Source organism: Sturnira hondurensis, unplaced genomic scaffold (genome assembly GCF_014824575.4).
Source record: "Sturnira hondurensis isolate 20B ecotype Veracruz unplaced genomic scaffold, ASM1482457v3 Scaffold0013537, whole genome shotgun sequence".
NCBI lineage: Eukaryota > Metazoa > Chordata > Mammalia > Chiroptera > Phyllostomidae > Sturnira > Sturnira hondurensis.
In genome coordinates this window covers 2,577,346-2,603,910 of record NW_028086168.1, presented here as the reverse complement: position 1 = coordinate 2,603,910, position 26,565 = coordinate 2,577,346, and the positions used below count along the sequence as shown (strand labels likewise).

Here is a 26,565-nt window from a genome sequence, read left to right as displayed (position 1 = left end):
GATGGGAAACATATGTCTACAGAGGTAGACAGAAAACCCAGGCACAGACCAGCCCTGACTCAGTCACGATACAATGAAGGGAAAAAGGACTGCAGACGCATCTCTCGCCCTCGTTGTGTCTCTCTTAGGTCCTGCCAACAATGAGCTGCTTGTTTCTCCTATTTCCCAGAAACAGCATTAGCAGTCCAACAAGGTCAGCAAAAAAAGAGCAGCTTTTCACTTCATGGTGCATTTGGTTCCAAAAATCTGTAAAGTATTAAACCAAGAAGTTGTACTATCCCAACTTCACACTAAGCCCTTTCTTCCAATTCAGGGTGAGAAACGCTGTAAGGAAATTTCTCACTGGCTCAGTTGATAAGGCCCAGAGCCCCAGGATACATGCGTATTCAGCCCACTTTCCCAGCCTCACGGTTTCAGGCCTTCGAATCACTTCCAGGTGCCCCAAAACTTGACAGGTGGACCTTTGGGTTCCCAGATGCCCCCAGCTCTTCAGGTTTTAGACTTATAACCCAAGCTGCATTTACTTCACAGGGCCCTTGAATTTTTAGGATAAGAAATGAGTTTCCTACCTGCTACCCTGTCTGCTCATCCGAAGAGCGATGTAGCCAACATACCAGTGGTGCAAGGACCTGGCAATTCTGCTCTCCTAGGTGTAGTAAAAATGTTAATACCGACAACACGGGGTTTTATGTCATCCTAGCAAATGCACCACCTAAAATGTATGTTTTATTTGCATTTAAAGGAGTTAGACATCAGTTGTCATCGCAGTAATATTTCCAGAACTAGCTAGGAAAAAAAATCTTATCTTTCTGGCATGTTGATTTCTTCTGGATCATTTTGGTGTAGAGGAATCACATTTCTTTCACTGAAAGCAATACTAGAATGTGCTACTCAGATTCAATCTGACTTCAAGGATATATCTCCAGATTTATCATCAATGGCTTGTGGCAGGAAGCACATTGATGAAGCTAGTGAATTTAGGTAAATAATGAGCTAACTTGGAAAAAAGAGGAAATTGAGTTTCACTGTGCTCCTTCACAAAGTTATCTTTGTGTCTTTGAATTTAATGCCATGGCCTGGCAACAGCAGCCAAACCAAAACTGTTTTATCTCCAGACAATAGGTATACTTTTACTCCAGCAGGAAATGGAAACTCTGATTCATGCACTTGTTTTCATTAGTCAGGAGAGAGTTGACTGTAGCTTTTTATTGGTCAGCTTCCCTGAATGGTTTTAAAACTACTCCAGGTGCAAAGTGTGGCAACCCAAGCTAAATATCAGAAAACGAATCTACAGCTGTTTTCCACAGAAGCAGAGAAAATGTGCCAATGTGGGCCTCTAGTTTTTAATCTTTTTTCTTTTCATAACATGTCATTTCAGTAGACATCCTTATTATTTAAAGAGCTCATAGAGCAGACACTATAAGAACCAGTCAAAGAACGGACTTGAATAATTGATGAAGGAGAACATGCAATTAGTAATCAAACTAATTGGAAAAATTATCAGCTTCATAAGAAGTCATAGAAATGCAAATAAAAGTAAGCCATTTTTCATCAATCAAATTAGCAAAGACAATAATGTGATGTGAGTGTTTTTCATGGAGCCAGGAATACTGGGGGGGGGGGTGGAGTGGGGTGTAGAACAAGAATTAAATCAGGGGTAGCAGGATTAAGAAGTCTGGTATAATGACATATCAAATTGTAGGTATTTGTGCATATGCATTTTGAGGAGTGTACCCTTAGATCTAATGGGATTGCTAGCGACCCCAAAAGGATAATTACCTTTGAAATGAAAAAGTATCAAAGTACTAATAATAGTGGTGTTTAGATGGTAGGACTATAGATGATTGTTTTCAGTGTTCGTTCTGCAGTTCATTTAACTATTCACTCACCAAATATCTACTGAGCCCCAAGCAGGAGCAAGGCACTGCTTCCAGATGCTAGAGATACTAATGAAGAAGATGGACAAGTCCTGGCCCTCTGGGAGCTTGTGGTCTAGTGGGGAGACAGACAACAGTGAAAGTACAGTGTAACTCTAGGGCTAAGGGCTTTGAGCAAACAAATGTGGACTGCTTTAGTCATGGAAGTTAAGGAAGACCTCTCTGAGGAGGTGATATGTGATCTAAGAAAAATCTGAATACAGTGCAGAAATCAGTGTGGGGTGCCAATCTAGAATGAGGAATAATAAATGCAAAGGTCCTAAAGTGGGAAGGTACCTGACCTGTGGACTTGGAGTAACTGTGCCAAACAGGGTGGCCAGCGTGTCTGAGGAGCAGAGAGAGAGGGACCAGGGCCCGTGGGCCTCACAACTGTGGTGAGCGCTGTAGTTGGCCTCTATTCCAGCATGATAGCAACCTCCCTTTGGCTCACTGCTTTGACTACATGGGAAACTGCCAGAGTATTTCATACACTATGGTAAAATAAAAACTTCTGAGAAAATGCAGAGTTGGAGAAATTCTGGGGGTACACCCCTCAAGATCAGTGTCTGTGAGCTCTTGGCCCTTCAGCCTGTGAGGTGGTTCAGAATTACCTTTCGGGAAGAAAGAAATAAGGTTTACGTAGGAAGTAAGGGAAGTAGAATCCAAAGCAGCTGTTTTAAAATGCTCCAAAAGGATGCTGGTCCCAAGCAAAACAAAACAAAAACCTATAACTAAATTTTATCTGGAAGGGCGTGCGAAGGGTGTTCTATTCTTTTTGAAAATTATTTTTAAATTCTCACCCAAGGAAATGTTTATTGATTTTAGAGAGAGAACGGAGAGAGAGAAACATCGATCAATTGTGTCCCATACAGGCCCCTACCAGGTCCAAACCCACAACCTAGGTATGGGCCCTGACTAGGAATCGAACCCACAACATTTTGGTGCACAGGACGACACTCCAACCAACTGAGCAACCCAGCCAGGGCAAGGGTTTTATTCTTAAACACAAAACCAAAACACACAACAATAAAAAAAGCTACAACTCTGGATATCCTAAGTTAATCCTTGACCCAGACTGGGCATATGATGGAGCCCTTGTTCTGGTCTCCAGCGATTCCTGGCTGGTGCCGTGATATGAGATCATGTCGTCCTAGTACTTAGGGAGGTTACAGAAAACCTCTCCCCAAAACTCCTGGGGCTCACTATTGGGAGATTTTTGGAGGATTGTCCCCTAAACCACAGTGTGTAGATTATTTATGGGGAATTAGAGGCAGAACTCCCTCTTAAGCACCTAAATCTGGAAAAAATAAGATTTCTCCTCCTCACTGAGCAAGCCTTTAGCTCAGGCACGCTTTGCAAGAGTAATTGAACGTACTGTCCTCTTTGCAAGAGTCCCCCAAGTCTCAAAGCCAAATCTGTAGGCACCTCGAATCACCACACAGGGTGTGTGTATTGTATGTTTTTCCCTGGCTAATAATAAATTTTCTTAGCCACAGTCTCTCTTTACCCCAATTTAACTGAATTATTTATATGTATCCTTTTGAACGGTGTGTTTTTTAAGAGGCAAGAGTAGGGAATAAATGCATGGGAAGCATGCAAATAAAATAACATAAAATTTATTTTATTTCATGAAATTCATTATTTCATGAAATGAAATGAAATACAGTTTCATTTTAAAACCCAATCTCTGTGTATATAGCGGCATAGATATATTGTTTTATTTATGTGTGAAGCTTAACTGAGCATGCAGGAAATGGCATTTGCCTGTCATCCCGAGAAGAAAGGTTGACAGTCATCTCTTACAGAGACCTGGTGAACCAAACAGTTTTCCTCATATGGCATCGTCCTTATGGAACAGGCTCATTAGGGGAGCGAGTCGACTCAGGCAAACTCTGCTCCCCGACGCCCCTGCCTTCCACAGACAGTACCTTAACCAAGTGATCGAAGCCACCATCACCCAGACTGGAACAAAGTGACGACTCGTGCCTCCTGATAGGATGCAATGAGCAGAACACAACCTCACGTCTGTGGTCTTCCTCACAAGAGTGTACAACCTAAATCTAAATCATAAGGAACACTAGACCAACCCAAACTGAAAAACAATCTACAAAATAACTGACCTATACTCTTGAAATGTCAATGTCCAGAAACACAAGGGCTGAGGAACTAACTGTTCTAGGTAAAGACAGGACAACTAAATGCAGTGCATGATCTGTGATGATAGCTCCTGGGCCGGAAACCAAAACAGCCATTGCAAACATTAAAAATCTGAAATATGGACTGCAGATTAGACTATAGTATCATACCAATGCTGAATTTCCTTGTTTTGATACCTCTACTGCACTTGGGGAAAGGTATGTCATTTTGGAAAATACAATCTGTTGTATTTTGGGATAAAAGGGCATGTCTCCAACTTAGTCTCAAAGGGTTCAGGAAAAAAAGAAATAGATATATATTTATATACAGAGAGATATATACACACAAAGAAAGAGAGGTAAGAAATGCGGCAAATCATAAACAATTAGCAAAGACAAATCTGGGCAAAGGGTACACGGGAATTCCTTGTAATGCACTTGAACTCCTTTGTAAGTATAAGATCATTTAAATATAAAAAGTAACATGTTAAAAGACAACAACAAAAACAAGAAAGAAAAAATTTCCCTATCCACATCTTAAATTCCCTGGCAGTTGAAAATTCTCTAGCTAGCAGGGTCCACAGAAACTACACTGTCCCTGGGCCATTATCCCGTGGCGTTATCTCTCTTTGAGGAAACCCCTTCTAAACAATGGTTTGGAGAACTGACTGGGACCTGTAGGGGAGGGAACCCTGGTTGTAATATGTGCTACATGATTCTGATATCTCTCACTCACTGCTCCTTACAGCCTCCCTGTCCCTCCCACCCCCCACTGCTAATGTCAAAAATACTTCTGGGTGAAGGTGGTCACAAGACACAAACTTCTGATTACAAAATAAATCCTGGGGATGTAATGTACAGCATGGTGACTATAGTCGATAACATTGTATTGCATATTGGAAAGTTACTAAGAGAGTAGATCTTAAAAGTTCTCATCACAAGAAAATTTTGTAACCATGTGTGATGATGGATATTAACTAGATTTATTGTGGTTATCATTTTGCCCTATATGCATATATCAAGTCATTTATGCTATATACTTAAAACTAATATAATGTTATATTTCAATTAAATCTCAGTTTAAAAGAATCCCATTTTCAAAAACAGAGAGTATGGAAATACAGGATCTGGAGGTGCCCTAGGGACTGGTTGGGATGGTCTTTCAAAAGACACAGCTCTGCACGGCTGCGCCTGACAGGACATTGGACTAAAGAATTCCAGGTTTTCTTGGGGAGAGCCTGGGCTCCAAGAGTTAGTTGACCATAAAGCTTAAGGCCCTGTGGTGAAAGGCCTCACTTTCTAGGGTCACAGCTGAAGAAACTGCTCCATGTTGGCATTCTTTTCTTTTTAATCCTCACCTGTGGATATGCTTATTGATTTCAGAGAGAGGAGGAGAAAGGAAATGAAACACTGATCCACTGCCTCCCATATGTGCCCCGACCGGGGACAGAACCAGCAACCTAGGCATGTGCCCTGACTGGAAATCGAACCCATGCATGACCATGGGTTTATAGAAAGACACTCCAACCAACTGAATCCCATCAGCCAGAGCCACGTCGGCATTCTTAATGCAGGAAAAATGGGACAAGCCAAGGAGGGCAGAGCTGCACCTGGAGAAGGAACCAGCAAATGCAAACATACGGAAGCATGTTCCAGGAAGGAATGTCTCAGGCCAAAGCCATCCTATTTTAGTACAGTTTGGACCCTGGGATTCCCTCAAGTTGCAGGGGAAAAAATTGTGCTTGAAACTAGAGTAGAGATAGAGGAGAAGACATACACAAGCAAATGAGACAAGTCGGGCTCAGAGGAGCGTCCCAAGTTCGCAGTGTCCCAGGTAGTAGCAATGGGAAAACAACATGAACAGTGATGGCTGGAGTCTGGTACCTTCCATGTGCAGCTGCCCCAGCCTTCATAGCATTAGGATGGGATGATCCAATTCCATTTGGGAAGAAATTACAGTTCCATTCTAAACAACTCTGGCATTGTGGCAGGCGATAAGGGTGGAAATAGAATGTTTTTCTTGATAGTTAAAGTGTGAGCTTTGAAGCAGCAAAATGTAAAGTCTTGGGAGCCAGGACTAAATCAGCCACGTTAAAAATTGTTTTACTTTATTTTTTTTCCAGCTCTGAAAATATTTAACTCTTGGCAAAATTGAAAACTCAGAACACACTCTCCACTGGTGTCTGAGAAATATAATACTAGAAAGGAAAAAGACGAAAATAATATGGAATGAAATGCATGACATGTAGTACTGGGAAGAAAAACAACTTCAAATGAAACTTCCATTTATGGCTTTAGTCAAAAACATATGGATGTACGAGCTGAAAAACAGAGCCGGTGGGAAGGCTTGGTGCCTGGTTAAAAACACACTTTTTGAGGTAACCTTAAATCACTTTTTGTAAAAGAAAGTAGCACCCCAAATAAATGCTTCCCCCCATCAAACACACAGTGCATCTGCTGACAATTATTTATTTAGTTCCATAAAAGCAAACCATGTCAAAACTGTATTTCTAAAGGAATCCTTCTACTTTACTAAAAGACATTCCAAAGAAACTGGAAAAAATGAGGGAATTAAAGGAAGGCACAAAACTTTGTGTCCAAAAATTTTACTGCAACATCATTTATAATGGTTAAAAAATGCATCAGCTTATATGTCTCTGGGTAGAAGAACTGGTTAAATAAATTATGGTTGAGTCACAAAATAGAATATTGTAGAGTCATTAACATGATATAATGATTTATAAACATTAATCTTACCAAGGCCAGTCATAACTTAAAAACATACAAATTAAACAATGAGAATCTAGTTTGTACCTATCAGAATTATAAAAACTAAAACGTGTGATCATAAACATTATTGGCCAGACTGGGGGGTGGAAAGCACTTTGATCCACCGTTGGTTAAGAGTGTGAAGTGGTGTAACCATTTTGGAGGGAAGAGGAACATCTCTTATAACTTCAACACACATAACCTTTGACCCAGAAATTTCACCACTGCAAAATTATCCTCTAGATAAACAGCATATGGCAAAAGACTATATATAAGGATTCACTATGTAGTATTTTTAATAATAGGAAACAATCAGAAAAGAACCTAAATATCCAACATAGGAGACTATTTAAATAAATTATGGTACATCAATAGAGTAAAATATTATATTGGTTTGGCCAAAATGTTTGTTTAGTTTCTTCCATAAAAGACCCATTTTTCATTTTCACCAATAACTTTATTAACTTGGACATTTTTAGTATGTTGGCTATCTCCCACATGGTTTAATATTGACTGTTCTCAATTAATGTCTTGATTTGATTGCTATCAACTTCAACTGGTCTACCTGACCATGGAGCATCTTCCAGCGAGAAATCTCCAGCACAAAACTTCACAAACCACTTTAGACACATTTGATCAGTCACAGCATCTTCTCCATACACTGCACAAATCTTTTTTTGCATTCCAGTTGCATTTTTACCTTTCTTGAAATAATAAAGCATAAAGTGCTGAAAATGTTGTTTTTTTCCTTTCATCTTCAATATTAAACTGGCCACACAAAAACTCACCAATTTTAATTAGTTTTTATAAAATACACACTGGCATGACCGCTGTCACAATACAATCAAACAAAGTTGTTTTGAATGAAATTAAAAGACAACCAAGCACTACTAGGGCCATCTTATGGGAAAAACAAATGAACCTTTTAGCTAACCCAATATATTGCTGACAAGGAATGAATACATCTAGGAGTTCTAATTTAGAAAACTAAGATGTATGAAATTTTAAAAAGACATATATCCAAGCATGCATATATGTATGCAGAATATTTCTAGACAAACAGCTAATCAAAAAATATCGTAGAAAATGGTTATTGAAATGGATAGATGGTCATGATACATGAGTGGAAAAAAAGGGTACAAAAGAACGTAGAGGATTTTCCAACCTTTTTTTGTTTATGTTTGTATTGAAAAAAGACAAACATACAAGAAAAAGTAAGTATGATTTCAAATGGTCAAATTATAGTGCTTTATATTTTCTCATATTTTTGCTGATCAGCATTTTTTACAGTCACCAAATAGTAATTACATAATATGGGGGGGGGGGTAGATTCTCAAATCTTGCTGCCTTAAATACATTTAGGATCGTATTTTTTCATTTTTTTCCCACCCTAAAACCAGCACCTAATGAGAAAAGACTATGAAGCCTTTTGTTGTGCTGGCTTCTATTGCGGTATTATTTTGCTGACTCCATCACAGAGAATTATTCAGAGTCAAGCGTGGCGAAGCAGCTGTCCCTGACCACCAGCAACTGCAGAACACTCAGGGCATAAATTTAGACTTCCAGAAAGGAAGAAGAAATCAATCTTCCAGTTGATATGGGGTGGGGGAGGTGATGATCACATTGAGGTGGGACAGCATTTCTAGAGGCCCCGAACAGGAGACTAAAGAAAAGTATCCAAATGTCACTTGGCACTTATCAATTTGGAACAAGTGACTGAACAATAAACCATCCCAGAATCCCTTTGCCTCAAACTTTAGGCAAAAGGGTCAACAGCAAGGAAGTTCCCAAGGGCAAACTATGGGAAGCCAGCCAGCAGATAGTACTACAACTGTCAAAATTATTTTTTAAAACTCTCAACAGAGGCCCACAGCTTGGTGAGAAGATTAGATTCCGCTAAAAATAAATAAATCAATGAAGGTAGTGCTCACAAAGAAATGACTAAGGAAAAGCTTGACCTGGCCTTCACCTCCTTCCTAGGAGACTCTGCTCTTCTTTCGGGTATGGGGCGCTCCTCTGGAACTTTAGGCCTGCAGAGCCTGACTTTCTAGCCAACTCTCAGGAAGCCAAGACAGGCTCACATGTTTACCTTGTGAATTTGGACATTTACAGTTCTGTAATCTGAATCCCAAACGAAACATTTCCCTGAGTTTTTGAAGTTTACTTGGTATGACTGGGGTCAAAGCTTTCTGGAACGTGGCTTCCGCGTTCACTCACCCACTCGGTGACAAACGCCAATGCCATAATGTCTATTTCAGGCAAAGAAGCCAGTCTTTGTCCAAAAAGTAGGTGAGCATTCTGGAGTTCTTTTTTAGGTAACTCAACTTAAAGATTTAATATCTGAGTAGGTTTTTGCCGTTTATTATGATGGCATTCTCCAATCACGGTGCTAAAACACACAATTCTATTGTGGTTCCTCTACCTGGCTGATGACCAGAGTCATCTGGGCACACGGAAGAGCACCCACTCCCAGACTCACCTTACATTGTCTGAAACAGCATATCCCAGGACTGGGGCCCAGGCAGTATTCCTCCCAGCAGCAGCACATGAGTGCTCATTGCTCTTTGGGGAGCAATCAGACTGCTGGACTCTGAACATGCGTGTTGGACAAATGCCCCATGGGATACAACTAGTGCTAGACCTGGGCCCCGGCTTGGAAAAACACTGAACTCAGAGAGCAGAAAATGACTTGTTGGTCACAGGCAGACTAGGTGAACTGCCTAAGCTTGACCATTTAAGGTTCTGTCCATATTACCAATGAGGGATTGGGGTGGGGGATTAGAAGCTTCTTCCCAATACTGAACCCTCCTTTCCCACCATAAAAACTGTACCAAGTAATTCTCCTTTTTTTCCCTTCTAGCTACTATAAAAGTTATACAACTATATTACAGAAAAAATAAAGGAAATCACCCCCAATCTAAAAGTCTTACTATAATCACTATTAACATTTAAAAAATGCATAACCGATTTATTCCACAAAATTGTTCACCTGTGCCGCATAATGCACTTGGTTGGCCAGGGGCTGGAAATACACAAATAGAGAGCAAAATCTTGTGGGAAAAGAGAATCTGAGAAAAGTGTTTTAAAAATAAAATTATAATTATAGCATAAGCAATTTTGCCTGTTTTATATTAGACTAACAAAGTTTTCTATATGCCACATAGTCCTTATAACTATTATTTTAATGGTTAAAATATATTTATTTTTTGTATTGCAGGCATTTAATGGGGGGTGGACTATATTATAAATAATACACCTTTTTGTACAGACTTCCAAAGTGTTCATCTAGCATACAACATAGGAATTTTGTCTTGAAGGATGTTTTCTTAGGAAAATTGTGGTAAACAGTTTTCATGGCTCTTGAAACTTATCAAACATGAGATTTCCAACCTAAATTCATAAATTTCATATAATAAAATCTACAAGGCTTCATTACCTAAGCTTAACATATCAAGATAAATAAAAGCTGATCTAAATAAAAGACTCATGCATATTAAGATAAATAAAATATGCCATGAAAACACGAAGTTCAATTCTTTATATACTATTTTGTTCTATTTTATTGCACAAGAGAAACTGAATCAGTTGAGGCCCTAGCTGGACAGCTCACTTGGTTAGAGTGTAGTCCTAATATATCAAGGTTGTGGGTTCAATCCCCAGTCAGGGCACATTCAAGAATTAAGTAATGAATTCATAAATAAGTAGAATAATAAATCGATATTCCTGTCTTTCCCTCTCTCTCACTCTCTCCTCTCCCCCTTCCTCTCTCCAAAACTTAAAAAAAAAATCAGTTGATTTTTCAGCACCCATTGCACATAGTCCTTAAAAAACCTTAAAAGAAAGAAACTGTAATAAATGTCTTTTTGGAAAACCCAAAACACCGTCTTCAATAATGCTGACTAAATAGAATAAATTTTGACAATACATGGCTCTCTCCAATCTAAGAAGAAATTATAATATTGATTTTCTACAGAGTTTAGAAAACTGTTTTTTCTTTTCCTACTCAAGGTGGGGGAGGGATGCTTTTATACCTGAAACTAATACAAAATAATATTGAATGTAAACTGTAATTAGAAAATAAAATTTAAAAAGAACACCTTTTTACTGGAAGCCTTTCCCCCTTTCCTGTACCTACCATTCTCCCTCCGCTCCCATAGACACCCACTTCCCCCCACCCCAGTCCTACCAAAGCCCTATCACCTCGACCCTCCCCCAGAGTCTGCAGGTTTTCTGTTTGTCTCTGGGTTCATGTGTGTGTGTGTGTGTGTGTGTGTGTGTGNAGAGTTTAGAAAACTGTTTTTTCTTTTCCTACTCAAGGTGGGGGGGGGATGCTTTTATACCTGAAACTAATACAAAATAATATTGAATGTAAACTGTAATTAGAAAATAAAATTTAAAAAGAACACCTTTTTACTGGAAGCCTTTTCCCCTTTCCTGTACCTACCATTCCCCCTCCGCTCCCATAGACACCCACTTCCCTCCACCCCAGTCCTACCAAAGCCCTATCACCTCGACCCTCCCCCAGAGTCTGCAGGTTTTCTGTTTGTCTCTGGGTTCGTGTGTGTGTGTGTGTGTGTGTGTGTGTGTGTGTGTTTGTGCTAGTGCACTTTAGGCTAATTTATCCTGCAGAAACCACAAAGTTCAAAAAGTAGTGAGAACATCAGAGCTGGAAAAAACACAGTAGCCAGATGTGTCTGCCATGAACTCGCCACATGAAGTTGATCAGGAAAAAAAACACTGGAAAAAGAAAAAAATAAAAATCCTACATATAAATCTGACATTCAACAAACTTTCAGGCTACCCTTCTACATGCTTTGAGCAATGCTAAGCCATTTTATTTGCTTTTGATAAAATGGTTTGAAGTGTCTCTGTACACTTCCTAGATGGAAGAATGAGCCAACTTAGCAAATGAGCACAGACAAGATTTTCTTTCCATCTTGTCTTGAAAAGCATGCCTTGCAAAAAAAAAGCCACACATATGTTTATAATTTGAAGTACAGATGAAGACAGACCTAGAAAACGTTGGCTCTGGCCTGGGGAATGGCACACCTTCAAAGGGCGTGTGTGTGTGTGTGTGTGTGTGTGTGATATTTTAAAAATTCCTATAGCATTAAAAATACACTCTGGCTGCACTTAACCACAAGTCTCTAAACCGGCTAGGGCTGGCAGTCTGATGAAGTTTTTATGCAGTTTATTTTTCCTGTCCTGTCTGGGAGGATACTGGCACCCCCAGCTGGGGCCTCATTCCAGCAAAGAGGTCATTAATGTGTGACAGGAGCCCAGCACACCATGGTTTATGATTGCTAGGGTTATCACCACAAAGCCAAAATTGTATGTCACTTTCTTTTGGCAAAAACATCTGAAAACTGTCCTGGCCAGGTAGCTCAGGTTAGAGCACTGTCCCTATGTACAAGGTTATGGGTTCGAATCCCAGTCAGGGCACATACAAGAATCAACCAATGAATGGGTAAATAAGCGGAGCAGCAGGTCAATGTTTCTCTCTCCCCACCTCCTTCCTCTCTTTCAAATCAACAAATTAAATAAAATTTAAGTTCTTTTAAAACACGGGGATATGTTAAGTAACCACATGATTTCAGCTCTTCACAAACCCCCTGTCAAAGACGTGACAGTTGAGAAGCCAGGTCACTGGCACGTTCCTCCTCATTCCTCACAACTGCCGTCTAGGGTTAAAATGTATCTTAATAGCGTGTGAGCAAAGGTGCCCGAGCGATACAAGCTGCACGCGCCACGTCTGGGTTTTCCTGAGGAGGAAGTACACAGGCTCTTCCTTTGGCACCCAGGGGCCAGAACCATGAGAGAAAACCAGGCTACCAGCTCACGATGAGGTTTTCTTCTCACAACTGAATTTACTGGAGTGACACTGAAAGTTATACATGTATCAGGTGCACAATTCTGTAATTCATCATCTCTATATTATATTGTGTGTTCACCACCCCACGTCTGTCCATCCCCATTTATCCTCCTTTTACCCTCTTCTACCTCCCCCTCCCCCCGCACTCCCATTTTCCTCTGGTAACAAGACATGTTTTGGGGCCTGTCTCTAGGCCAAGGTCAAAGGCCTGGACAACCTCAGCACTCAAAACAACCCTTATGAGGCAGGGTTTCTCATTGCCACCGTTTTACACGTAAGGAAAAGTAGACTCAGAGAGGTTAAATAACAAAAGCAACTCATAAATGTTGAACCCAACAAAAACTCAGTTCTGACTTCAAGATCTTCACATTAAGCACTAAAGAAAAAGGTCCCTTGCCCTCCACCCCACCCCCATCACCATCCTAACACCCTGATTTCTTTAGGAGGCTCCATTTTCCCCCCAAGCCCAGTGTTCTATATATTATAACAGGGCCCGTGTGGCATCTATTTCACTTTTTTTAACTTCTTCAAAAATTTGTAGTGGTTATTAATAGTTATCAATCATACCGACAACCCATTCAAAAGATCCTATCCAGTTTGTGTTGCAGAAAAAAAAATCAGCTTTCGGAAATGTAGTGATTTCTCCCTTCACTGTGTTACATAAAGGCAGGTATTACAAACAAGTTGTCAGCCCTCGAGGGATGGGCTTTCACCTAGCGGTGATCTCTCCTCTTTACTATCTGAAGTCCTCCAAGGTCTCCCTTTCTTCCTCCATTCACTGAGTATCTCTGTAGACACACATTCATAGGTCACTAATCTGCTCAGACAGAATCGAATGGGATAAAACCTGACAGAAAACATAACTTGGCAAATGCAAAAACAAACATTTCAGCTTAATACCAGACAAAGCTGAAAATAGTTATTTGAAAAAAATGCCAAAACATTTTTTAACATTTTTCCCTTGCAGATTATTTTATTTTACAGGCATTTGAAAAGTCAGTGAATTTAGGTCCACAACAACCCTGCTACCCTGTAGAGATGGCTGCACTGCTTACTGATGCAGCCTGGCAAAGGATGCTCCATTTGTACTTCACCCATCCAGGATGCCTTTAAGTGATAGGTTTTTTTTCTCTCTCCCCACGAAAATAAGGTTTAATTTACAGGGCACATTGCTGGGAGGCTGGGAGGCAGGACACACACACACACACACACACACACACACACACAGAGTGGCCAGAGGGGGGGTGTTAAGGAAGCCTGGGGGGTAAAATATTTCCACTAGATGGCGCTATCCTCACTGAAAGTAGTAAATACAGTGTTCCTAATTTAAAGCATTTTGTATTCTGACAGTCCAGAATCTTATTTTTTTTCTTGAGAGCTGTTGCAACAATGGAAGTGTCTTCAAACTTAACTCTCTTTAATTAAAAAAATGTGAAATAAAGTTTTTCTTTCCACAAAGAATAATGATGATAATAAGAATAAACACTGCACCAGGCAAGGATCTAAGGATTTCATATATATAAACTTATTTAATTATTTCATACTACAAAAATAATCATTCTACATATGGGGAAACCAAGGCACAATTAAGTAACCTAACAGAGACATTAAGCTACTAATGGGCAGAGTTGAGATTGAAATTCTGATAGTCTGGCCCCCAAGTCCATGTACCTACACCCTACAGAAAACGTAGAATCCCAATAAAAGGAAATTTATTGATAAATGTATTTATCTACATCACTAATCATATCAGAGCTCTAGAAATACAGAAAATTTGGTTATGAAAGTTACGAATTCTAATATCTGATAGAAATGTTATGAACTGTATTTTAACATTTCCACACACATAAATACCTCCCAGTGAAGGGGACATATCACTTAAGTTTACTTATTTGTCAGCTATATTCCACTGAAAAGACAAAACTTCTACATTCAAGAAGAAGGAAGAGGAGAAGAATATGTTCTGAGCAAAAGGTAAAAAGAGAAAAAAATGCAGTTGATGTAAAACAGACATAGAAATTTTGAATCATATTCAAAATATCAATTTTTATACATGTTTCTATATGTTAATGTACATGACACAGGTAAACATGTTATATACAACATATATAAAAAAGCAGTGATATATATCTATTATTTCTCAAATAATAAAAATAAAATACTACATGCTAAATCTTTAAACAAAAGGAGAAGAATCTGCTCTTTATATTTTAAAGATTGGTAACAAAGAGTATAAATAAACTACAGGCAGACCTTTAGCTTGAAATCAAATATGCTGAGTACATCATTTGCTATTAGGACCACACTGTGGCTCTAAATCACCCGAACCTTTGGTGCTTACTCTGCACTCCCCATTACGTTCCCATGTGCAAGACATGGCTGTAATTCTCCATTGGCTAGCAGCATGCTTTGTAATGTGCAAATGCTCAAATATTGTGGAGAAAACCCCAGAATGTGTGTCTGGAGAAACTTACTGCCCCAATTTTTTAGAAACCTGGAAGGTAAAGTATTTTATTCAACCACAGGTAGACTTACTTCATCAGACATTCAGATTACAATTTCTTTAGATATACGGTACCAGCAATGGAGCTTTCAGTGTGTGTGTGGCGGGGGGAGGGGCACTACACACTGAAGTAGTAGGAAAAGCACACACAAACTCTGTAGTTTGTGCCTACAAAATCAAGTTTCAAGATTTACAGTCCTTTTTCTAGTTAGTCTACTTCCTACTTGCTGCACAACTTTAAAAAATTAACTCCAGTAATTTATGGACTAGCCACGCACTAGTATCTAAATATCCATCAGTTTGGGGTTAGATACTAATTATAGCATCCCAACATGTTGGGCTATTAGGCAATTTTTTAAAAGAAGGAGACAGCTCTGCCTGTACAGACACAAGAGTGGAAAAAGCAAGGTGCCGACTGTGGGTATAATATACTAGCATTTGTGTGTGACTGAAAATGCTGGTTGACTCCAGGCCACATATAAGGGACCAAGGGACGGGGACCTGAGGAAGACTTACTTTTCAAACATGTCTTTGAAAGAGTGTTTGATTTTTTTTAAGCCAGGCCCATAAAAGATTTTTTTCCAATTACAGTGATTATAAAATTAGGGTTCATATTTTACCATCAGTTTTTTAAATTTTTAATAAAAATTAAATGGTTAAAGAAACCTTGACACTATTCTAATGCTACCTAATGTGTGGTTTCTTCACTATACTTACATCTGCTTGCTTTCTACTTGAGCTCCTATTTTTGGGACCAATGACTCACGGGAAGTTTTGGTTTACCGCTGCTGGTAGAGGCATTGAACCATTTTCCCTGATCTGACCTCTAGACAAGTAACACAACAGAGGTTATTCCAAGTCATTTACCTTTTGGCTAAATATTTCACATCTGCAAGCTTTAAAATGGTAGGCCTGAACTTCCTGGAAGAACAGACAATGTATTTGCTTGAAGCTGACTCCGGTCTACCTAAGTGCGCACTCTGGCTCTGCCACAGTGTGAGGGATGGGCGTCCAGGAAAAGGGCTTGCATTCCCACAAATTTCACGGAATTCTTTTTTTTTTTTTTTTTGTGCATCCCCTGCTGGTAGTTAGCCTGCAAGGAACCGGTTTGCAACCCAGGCATGTGCCCTGACTGGGAATCGAACCGCGATCGTCTGGTTCGCAGGCCCGCGCTCAATCCACTGAGCTACGCCAGCCAGGGCTCACGGAATTCTTTTTACTCGCTAAAGTTAACTGTTCTGTGTATAAAGCAGTATCTAGACATTTGATCTTAAATGGAAATGTTATTTGAAAATGGTACCATCTTTTAGAAAACTTTAAAATTTGCCATCTTATCTTTAGCCTTTGGGGGAGGGAGGGAACGACTACAACAAAATCTGATTAGTTCTGTTGCAATAGAACATTAGTTCACATCTGATTATCTCTCCTGGGCAATTAGCAGAAAATAATCTCTTCTCAAGTCTAAAATCACACTTAAACATTCAAGATCAGATGACAAATGAGTCACACTTCCCTCGGGCAGGTACGGCAAGAAGCTGCCTGCAGATTATGAGACTGTGGGATACCTTCCAAAACCAAACCCACTTCAATTCAACCCCCGGCTCTGCTGGCCTCAAGCTGTGTGACTTCAAGAAAGTTTCCCCATTGATAAATGGAAATGCTGTCACTTCTTGTAGGATTGTTGTGAGAATTTAATGAGATAAAGCAAAAAACACCTACCTTGGTATCAGTCATACATTATGCAGCAAAAAAAGAAAAATAGGAGGAAGGAAAGAAAGGGATTTAGGGCCAGAACTGCACCCTTTGGCAGTCTTCAGGGACCAAATTCACAGAGAGGAGCTACGTGCCCTCCTTGCTTTTGTCTGGATGAAGACAGGAGACCTATGTGATTTTCTCAAAGAATCTCAGTAAAGGCATTTGGAGGGGATGCTGGAAATGTAGTGCAAACCCCAGGTAGCCCATCATAAACTGTAGCAGAGGCCAAGAAAAGAAAGCCAAGGTGGTAGAAAGGTAAGGCAGCCAAGATGCAGCAAAGAAGGCTCTCTGGGAGCACAAATAGGTGCTGGGCAAGCAGAGCTGCTTCTGGGCCCGCAGGCCCTCAGTTGACACCTGTGCGTTCAACTCCAAGTCAAAGCTTGGCTTACCGAGATTTGGCTGAGACACGGCCATGGCCCTCTGGGGCGCTGGTGTGGAAGTGGCGGCAGGGTGGAGACTCATATGATTCAGGGGCTGATTCATCACCTTCCTAGGGTCTTGCCATGTGGTGATTTTTTCTATGTGACTAAAAGAAGGAAAACAATTATCTTTTTAATTGTCTGCATCATTATCATTATCGCCATCACCAATAACAGCACAACAGTTAAATGACTTTGGCTCTTTTTTCCTTAGGATCTGCTTACAAGCAGCTGGCACATTCTACGTGTTTTCATCCAAGGTCGGGTCACTTACCTTCCGTCCAAACTGGGCCACACTGAGATTTTGCAGGTGACTCTCTGAACACAAGTGCGTCGTTTAGTTGTCCCGGATGCCCCTACCGGCAAAAACCCTCTCAAGTGCTTTCTGCCTTACTGGGGACAGACAAGCCCCAGCATACCTCCCCACATCCCAAGAAGCCTGCATTCCCAGGTCCCTGGGACCTTCATCACCAGCCAATCACTGGGACCCCATGGTATGAACTCTCCACAGGCAGGGCCAGCCTGCCCTCCCACACTGGAGGCCCGTATAATTGACATAATGAGGGCACCTCCGCCTGCCCATCCTCAGCCAAAGACAGGGCCCCTGAAACCACCCTTGAACACATGGTGTAACTGAGCTCTTACTACATGGGTAAGGCACTGTGAGGTACACATAGGTAATATGTAAAACCCTCACCAGGCTTATGTTCTACTATGCAAGGGAACAGCTGTGCAGCTGAAACAGGAAGTAGCTGGAAGTGCAAGAAGGCAGGCGAGAACCAGATTATGGAGAAACCTAGACACGGAGGCATGAAGGTTTCTGGGGGAGAAAACATGATAAGACTGTGGCTCATATACAACTTCCAATATTTGTTTTTATGACTTAATCTGAGAGAAAGTAGCACAGCATAAGCTTCTGCCCAGGGGTTCAGCTCTGCCCACCTCCCTCCAAACCACATCGCAAATCATCCTTGGGTGCCTTAAATGAACCCTGTGCTACTCCACAGGCTCTATCTTTTTTTGAGAGGTTATCACATTTTTTTCTTTTGAAGATGAGCAAACTTATCTGCTGCTACACCTTTGTTTTGGGAAGTGTATCAGAGATACTTCTACATTTATCAAAGACAGCAAACTGACAGCTGAAACTGAAAGCCAGCCCCTTGTTCTAGGCCTCACAACTAGGCTTGATTATCCCAAACCAATTGGCAATGCCTACCCCCAGGCACTACAGACTGTCAGAGATCCACAAGAAAGGTTAAACACACCTCAATCATTAATAACAATAGCCTCTCCTGGAAACAATTATTACTATTGTTAACTGTGGTTGTATTTCCTTCTCTTTTGCTTCTGTTTTCCTCATATTTAAATGCTGCCCCTGCTAAAATCCCTCTTTAAATTTCGTCATCCCAGACTGGAAGTTATTGCCTCGGGGAACTCGTCCACTGCCTTCACTAAAAACTTGGACCTTGTCCCAAGAAAGCCTTTAAATGAGTGTGAGTTTTTAAAAAGGGGGTTGGTTAGCCTTGGTAAAAATGGCAAAATTAAGTTGAACTTCTGAGTTTCACTACTGTAAGGGCCATCGATCGTCTTTTAAAATATCCTCAAAAATGAACTGGGAGGAATAAAATCAAAGAACAAAAACTATTTTGTTAAGAAAAAAAAAAGTAGACGGGTGAGAGACTGATCTAAAGAGATCAGAATCAATTACCTAAGCACTAAAAAAATGAAAAAGAAATGATGGTCTTAGTTAAACCTTTAGTCAAACCATTGTAATTCTGTGTAAAGCTTTCATAAAGTCCTTCTGTCAACTTCTGGTCCTGTGGGAACTCATGGGCTTGTACAACAGGACCTTGAAGAAGATTTATAACAGGTCTTCAGAGGGAGAAATGAAGGGAGGAGGATGTCAAAGTTAAGTAAACTCACTTTAGCAAAGTAATTAGAGCTAAGAAACCCTTTGGCTATTTCTTCAGGACCCATGCTATTAAAACTTATTTTCCACAGTAGACACATCTTGCATACTTTCCACCATGGCACCAAAGGGGGAGGAATCATTCTCTCTACCATGAGCCTTGCTTGGACCCTCTGACACCAGGGATGGTGATGCTGTGCTGGAGCCTGAACATGACCTGGGCGCGATGGAGTGATATACAGAGAATGGAAGGACATTGCCGTGGTCAGACACTCAGCTACCGCTCAGTAGTAGGAATAACACAGGAGCCGGAGGGTACTTTTCCGAAATGTTGGTTCCCCATCCTGCCCTTCTGAACAGGAGGGCCGTGAGTCAACAATATTGTGATAACTACGTACAGTGCCAGCGGGTACTTGAAAAATCGGCAAGGGCGGACTTTGTGAAGTATAGGAATGGCTAACCACTGTGCTATACACCTAAAACTAATACAAAACAATGTTGAATATAAACTCTAATTTAAAAATAAAATAGCCCTGGACGGTGTGGCTCAGTTGTTTGGAGAATTGCCCAGTAGATGGAGGGGCTGCAGGTTCAGTATCTAGCCACGAAGCAATCAATCTCTCTCTCTCTCTCTCCCTCCACCCACTTCCCTCCTTTCCTGTCTCTCTGAAAGCACGGAAAAAATGTCCTCAGGTGAGGATATAAAAAATAATAAAATAAATTAAAAAATAAAAAAAAACCCAAGTACACCGTAGCTCCAGGATCTGGGGCGGGGGGGCAGTAAGACCCACACTCCAGTGGTAGATGACCTGACCTTGCCTAAGCACTGCCACTAAGGCTGGCCACCTCCATCCCCTGGGACAGAGCACAGGGCTTTCTGGACGGGCTCGCTAGCCCTCATTCTGATAGGCCTGGCCCCAAAGCTGTACGACTCAGCCATGGCTTCAAGTCCCAGCACTTGAAGGACCGTGGGAGCCTCCATAGCCCACCCTTCAAACTCCACAACCAGCCAAGGCTTTTAAAGTTTTGTTCCCAGCAGATTTGTTAATTAAAAGTGTCACTCACAGTATTTCCCAAAGACTCGAGTACAAAAGCAAGTCTTTCTTAAGTGAACAGTTCTTGTTGCCCTGAAACAACTCTAAGAAAGCCACTCAAATTCCCAGCCTCTGCGGACCTGTCCACAGGACACCAGCTCTGCCCTGAGGCTCAGCTTATGTGATGATGTCCAGGGTGGTTCCCAGTTGGAATGCCAAATGTAAGGGCATTCATTACTCACAAGAACTTAATACATCGCTGATGATTTGATTTGAAAACTCAATTCCCCTATTGTTCAAATCAAATAGCACCCCTCACCCCATTCCCAAATGGAGGATAAACCATTCAGTTTTACACCCTGCTGTCTCATCTCCCTCTCTGAGTTAACTGAGTCATTTCCTTTCTCGTGTTTCTCAGTGTAACCTTACTGCTGGCCAGAACCCACAGTTTAGCTAGATTAATCCCCACTTCCCTGCTATTCCCACCTTCTTCCTGATTTCACTCTCTGGCTAAATCTACTGCAAGAAAATATCTCTCTGCCATCTTTGAAGGTCTAATTTTTCTTGGGAACTTTATATGTATAAATAAAGGAAATATATATACATATATTAAAAAGAGAAAAAAGATACCAAAAATATTTATGCCAATGCATTCAGTTGCTCACTGGTAATTTTTTTCCTTATCTAAATTCTTCTGTACTTTCCAGGTTCTTAACAGTGACTAGGTATTGTTTTTCATAACCAGTAAAAACAAAAATACTCATGAAAGTACAAAAAGACAAAAAGGAAAATGATGCATATCTGTCTTCATTTGGCCAAAGTAAGAAGGGAAATGGAATCAATTACCGGGCTCCATGTTGTTTATTAAGAAAAAAGAACACCAGTTCCTAAGGGAAAGAAAAACTGACCCCCCAACACACATCCACCCAAAACTTTTTTTCTGGACTTGAAAAAAATGACTGCAAGGTTTCCCTTTGAGGTCCGGGTGTATGAGGAGGAAAAGTTGCCTGTAATGAAGATAATGAGGGTGGTATTTTCCTGTTCCTTTGAGGGTTCCTCTGACCATTGCTTCCCAGACTGCCTTCTATCACAGCCACAGCGAGAACAAGACAAATCTTCCCCTCCAATCAGCTGTTAGTTTGGAGAAGAGCTTCAGTCCCCTGGAGGCAAGATGGGTGAGTGAGCACCTCTCTAATGAGACATCTTTCTGGAAATGGCACCTTATGGAAAATTGAAATGTGTGAAATAATTTTTCTTTCTTGGATTAACATGTTCTTCAATAAGGACACACACTTAAAAAGCCATTTATTTACTAAGGAAATTCTGTGTTTGGAGTTAAAAAGTCATTGTAATCAGTGAGGGGGGTGCAGTCACCATCTCCACTTTGCCTGGCCTCTCCCATCAGCCTCCAGGGGATTGTTAACTCAGATCCTATTTCCTTCTCTGTGGCCTCCTGGGTGACCTTCCACCTAGATGATCACAAAGGCCTCCAGGCTTCCCTTCCTCCAGCCTTTAGGGTTTTCTTCCCACCCCCCAGCCCTTCCCCACCCTATCTGACAATCCATTCTCTACCCCACATCCAGACTCTCATCCCAAAGACAGAGGGGATCCAAGTCACCCCTGGGCCCTTGGTCCCCAATGCCCATGAAAGAAAAAAAAGTCCTACTCACATAGGCATCTTCCAGACAGACAGCCTCCTGTGAGACACTGTGGGCTCTGGCCGACCAGTCTTGGAATCATGCTTACCTGAGTTTTAATGCTAACTCTGACCTTGTGTGACCTGTGTGAGTCATTTAAGCCATTCTAGTTTCAGTACCTGCGTGCATGAGTCGAGGTAAAAACATTAACACACACGCTGGGATTCCTTGTTGTGAAGGCAAAACAGATCTGTCCTAGGAAACCGAAGATTTCTTGACCAGTTAGTTCACTGGACTCCCCTTCTCAACAGTGAATGCATGGAAGGCAGCTCCAGCCTTCCCAAGGCTCGAGTTTATTCCACAAGTACGGGTAGTATTCCTACTGTGCATGATGTACTAGGTAGGTATAAAAAGGAAAAGAATTTTGTAAATACAAAACCCTGACTAGCAGCAGAACCATTAAAGGCAAAGATAAAATCTTATCTGTAAAAGTAGAATCCACCAGCTTCTCAAAGCCCAGGAAAAGGCCTAGTGCTTTTGGATGAATTTACCCTCCAGTTCATGACCTATTACACCAACTTTATGGAAGGAAGCCACATAACAAAGACTTTCTGAAATAGAGTAGGCCTATGTAATACATTTTGTATTGCTGGAAGCATACAAAGATATAAAAATAGGAATGATTACAAATGCTTAATTTTGAAAGAATTTAGAGTTCTTAGCAACATAAGCCGCTTGCTTATTTCCATGGGCAAAGATTTCATCTTCAAATTTATGGCATTTTTCTTCCCTTTCTCCCCACCCTCTCTTCTTTAACATATCATCAGTTTCATGTTAGTGTCAGACAATAATCAGACAATACTCGGAGCTCCCTACCATTAGCAGAGCTGTTAGGACAAGACTTAGAAGCAGCCTCCAACCTGCCTCTTCTTTTCCACCACAACTTAGAGAGGTAGTTAGAGAACCACATCAATGAGATGGGAAGTTAAAGGCAGCCTGGGGTCACACAAGCAAGGCTGACTGGTTCAAAACTCGGTTCACATCCCCTGACACTTGGTTTCACCCCCTGACAACCCCCGTTTCTTTGTAACCTCTCCCTTCTTGCTTGGGGGTTGCTGATATTTCTCTTCCAATGGAGCACAAACTCTTTTGATGACAGAAATGACTGGATGAGGCAGAGCAAAGTGTGCCGCCCATAGCCAGCGTCTGAAAAGCAGTGCTGCTGCAATCTCCATAATATTCACAAGCCCGATTTAGGGTGTAAGTAAATTGTCTTATTTTTTTAAAACCAGCCATTAAAACCCTTTTTTGATTTACTAGGCTAATTTATCACCCTCCTAATGTCACAACCAATGTACATACACTGAAGATTATTTGCTTAAAAAACTGCTAAAGGAAACAGCTTTGCAACTTGCTTGTTGTGACCCAGTTCAGTTAAGCCCATCCATGTTCAAAATGAAAACTGAAACAGACTTGCATGAGGCTGACAATTTCCCAGGTAGGTCTGGCCAAGTAAATCTGATCCCCTGTCAGCAGACAACAAACACTATGCCAGTGCTTGGTCCTGGACGAGATGGCAGGAAGACTTGCCCAAGACTCGCATTAAAAGTTTTGAAATGTTCCCTACTTAAAATTAAAATACAAATCTGCAAAAGCTGGCTTACTTTTTTGTTGCATTTCGGGGATAAATGCTGCCTCTGTTTCAATGAATATAAACGTGCTGGCAGTGTGTTCACATTTAAATTGAAAGACCTGGGAAAGACACACCCTATCTGACTCATATCTTGCATGTCTTCAAGTGGCGCCTTTTGTTTTGTTCTGTTTTTTTGCCAGTGGTACTTAGCTCTTCCGACTGACACCAGAGGTGGGTCTTAACCACAAGGACAAAGACAGCTGGCATACACAGTTACTAATTCTCCCGGGCCCAGATGCACATTCTTTCTCCAGATAGTTGCTCTGCTGTTACCTAAAACCAGAACACAGTACAAGAGCTGATCGCAGCAGCGTCCCATGGCCACCGCCCTATCGCCACCATGGTCACTCACAGCCCGAATGTAAACATCACCTGACTAGTGGCCATCCAGTAAATTGTTCTCCTCTGCTTAACCCTATCAGCTCAGTTGGAAAATGGGGAGTCGGCTCCTGGACTTGGATACATTGACAATCAAAAATAAAGTGCAGGCTCTTCACCTGGCTGAGGCACTCATAATGTTCCATTGCATTTCTAAAACCATCAATTTTCCTCCCAAGTTGTCACCCCAAAGGATGATTCTTTGCCCCAAAGTAGCTTTCATAGTGCTGTAATTGGTTACAGTTATAACTGTTCTGCACAAATCCTAAACAACACCGTCTCTTGCTAGTCCAATGTGTTAGAATAAAAGATACAAAGAGGTAAGAAAGAGGCAGGCTGCAAAAGTACTAAGCCGACACATCCATTAGCTAAACATACACATCATTCACAGATTAAGTCTCAAAGCTATAAAACCTGAGTTGCTCATGCTGTACAATACAGGTGGCTGCTCATATAACAGAAGTGTGTTGGATGAGAAAGCTCATTCTTCTTTGAAACCACAAGGAATTCATAGTTAAAAGGTTCCGGTCAGATTTTCACTTAAGCAGCTCATCAAACATGGCTGCTGTGTATGACACAGAAATAATAACTCATATATAAAGAGGGGACTTTTTAGGATCCTCTAATAAAAGATGATACAAAACCAGAAGCATTATTTTGGTGCATGCTTCCGGTCTCTACAATTCCAGCATTCTCTGGAATTTCGAATGAATGGCAGGGATTGTATTTTTAACTACCAGGTTCTAATCCTCGACTTCCATCACAGCCGTGCCAAGAAGCCTCCACTTGTTTAAATTAGAAGCAGTGGCAGCCGCAGCAGCGAGGAAGGTCTGTTAGCACTTCCGCCACAACCAGCTGTGACGATCGATCCACTGGAATCCTTTCCACGGAGCCCTGCGGCTTTCTGCAGACTCACTGCTGAACCTGCTCAGTCCGGGCAGAAGCTGAGTCAAGCAGACCTGCTGTCCGTCCCTGAGCTCAGTGTGAACCACTTGAGAGGGTAACATCCGGCCCTTCCTGCCTGGGTTTATTTACCAGCATTTTGTCCCCGGGGTGATAAAGAAGAGGACACTATGAATGTGCCACACTTCTGGAGAAAACCACTCTGAGAAGCCGGTGACTCATCCACACAGCCTGAGGTGTGATTCATCGACCTGGCTCCGGAGGGCGAGCCATTGTGCTAGAGAACCCAATCGTCCCAGATGAGGTCCCCAACACCACCCAACGTGGGCAAACTTGATATGGCCTCTGCAAACCGGGCCAAACTCTTGCTTAACCTTATTTTCCCTACCCCCTAAAAAAGCAAGAAGAAAGAAGTAAAGGACTGGGTTATTGTTTGCTTGTTTGCTTCAGGCCAAGAGGCCTATTAAAAAACTTTGGCTATATAGAGATTTTACTATCAACACTTGGCATTTTTTTCTCTTCTTATGTCGGGATTGAAAATTCTTCATGTCAGGATCAAAAATGCTATTAAAAGATTTACAAATTACATGAAGTTTCTTACGTCGAAACCCAACAACAGTATAACAGTTTATTATACTGTTTTATTCTTTAAAGATATCAAGTATAAATTATGTATTTGGCACATGTTTTCCCACTTTCTTCTTTCTCACAAAAAAAAAAATATGGAAGGGAAATGAGGAGAGTGGAGAAGAGATGAGGCTTTTCCCAATGGTGAGTTCTAGAATTATCAGTAAGAAGTGGGACACGTTTGTCCATTTCTTCATTTGACAAGCATTTACGGTGGAGCTGTACCTTCTGTGGGGACTCAGTTTCAAGATCAGTTTTGGCAAATGTGGATGTGGTGAAAATCACCACTGAAAATCATTTAAATGGCCCCTAATGGACAGTCTACTAAGCTCCCTGTATATTATATTGTTTCTCAGTAAATCCATCGCAGCCAGGTCTTCCCAGGGTTAAAGCACCGTAATGTTTATACAGCCAAACTCCGGATGAAGCGATGCTGCCCCCAAGAACTCAGGTTGGGATCTGCTAGATGTGTAGTGCTGAATTCATGTCCCACAAACAGGCACTGGCTCTAAGTTCCTGTGGTGTCTTCTGCTCCAGGACGGATGTGACAGAAAATGATCTACCATGGACTCTGGAAGCTGGCAATCAAACTGGTGGGGAGATAGTGATAATGCAGTGAGTGGTCGAAAGAGCTCGGCCCCTGTGTTCACGGGTTAGTAGAAGTGGTCCAGAGCCTGACAATCTATCTCAAAAGCTGCATGTAGATACACACCCCCCATCAGCTGCATCTGACATCTGAGAAACAGCTTTCATTTTGCGATCAGTTTTTAAAAGGAGTTTGTTTTTATGCCACGGAGCTACTCTAAATGTTAAAATACTTTGAATATTGTTTTTCCAGGCTCTCCGTGCCCAACACATGTTTCAACGTGTTGTTTTTCCAGTTGTTCTTAAATAGGACATCGACACACTGCTTGTCTGCCCCTAGGCCACTCCAAATATAAAATACCTCAAAGCTAAACCTGCAGCTGCCCTTCTTTCTCTTCCTCCTGATAAGGCCAAATGAATTAAACGTCAC

General features: G+C 41.2%; 1 protein-coding gene across 1 annotated transcript in view; it reads right to left on the bottom strand.

Annotated features, from left to right (window-relative positions):
• Nucleotides 1–26,565, bottom strand: part of WWTR1 (WW domain containing transcription regulator 1) — a 128,790-nt gene that overhangs the window by 39,005 nt on the left and 63,220 nt on the right. The window contains exon 3 of the mRNA XM_037061840.1: nt 17,340–17,476. Coding sequence (XP_036917735.1) covers nt 17,340–17,476 — 137 coding nt within the window. The remainder of the gene's footprint in view (nt 1–17,339; nt 17,477–26,565) is intronic.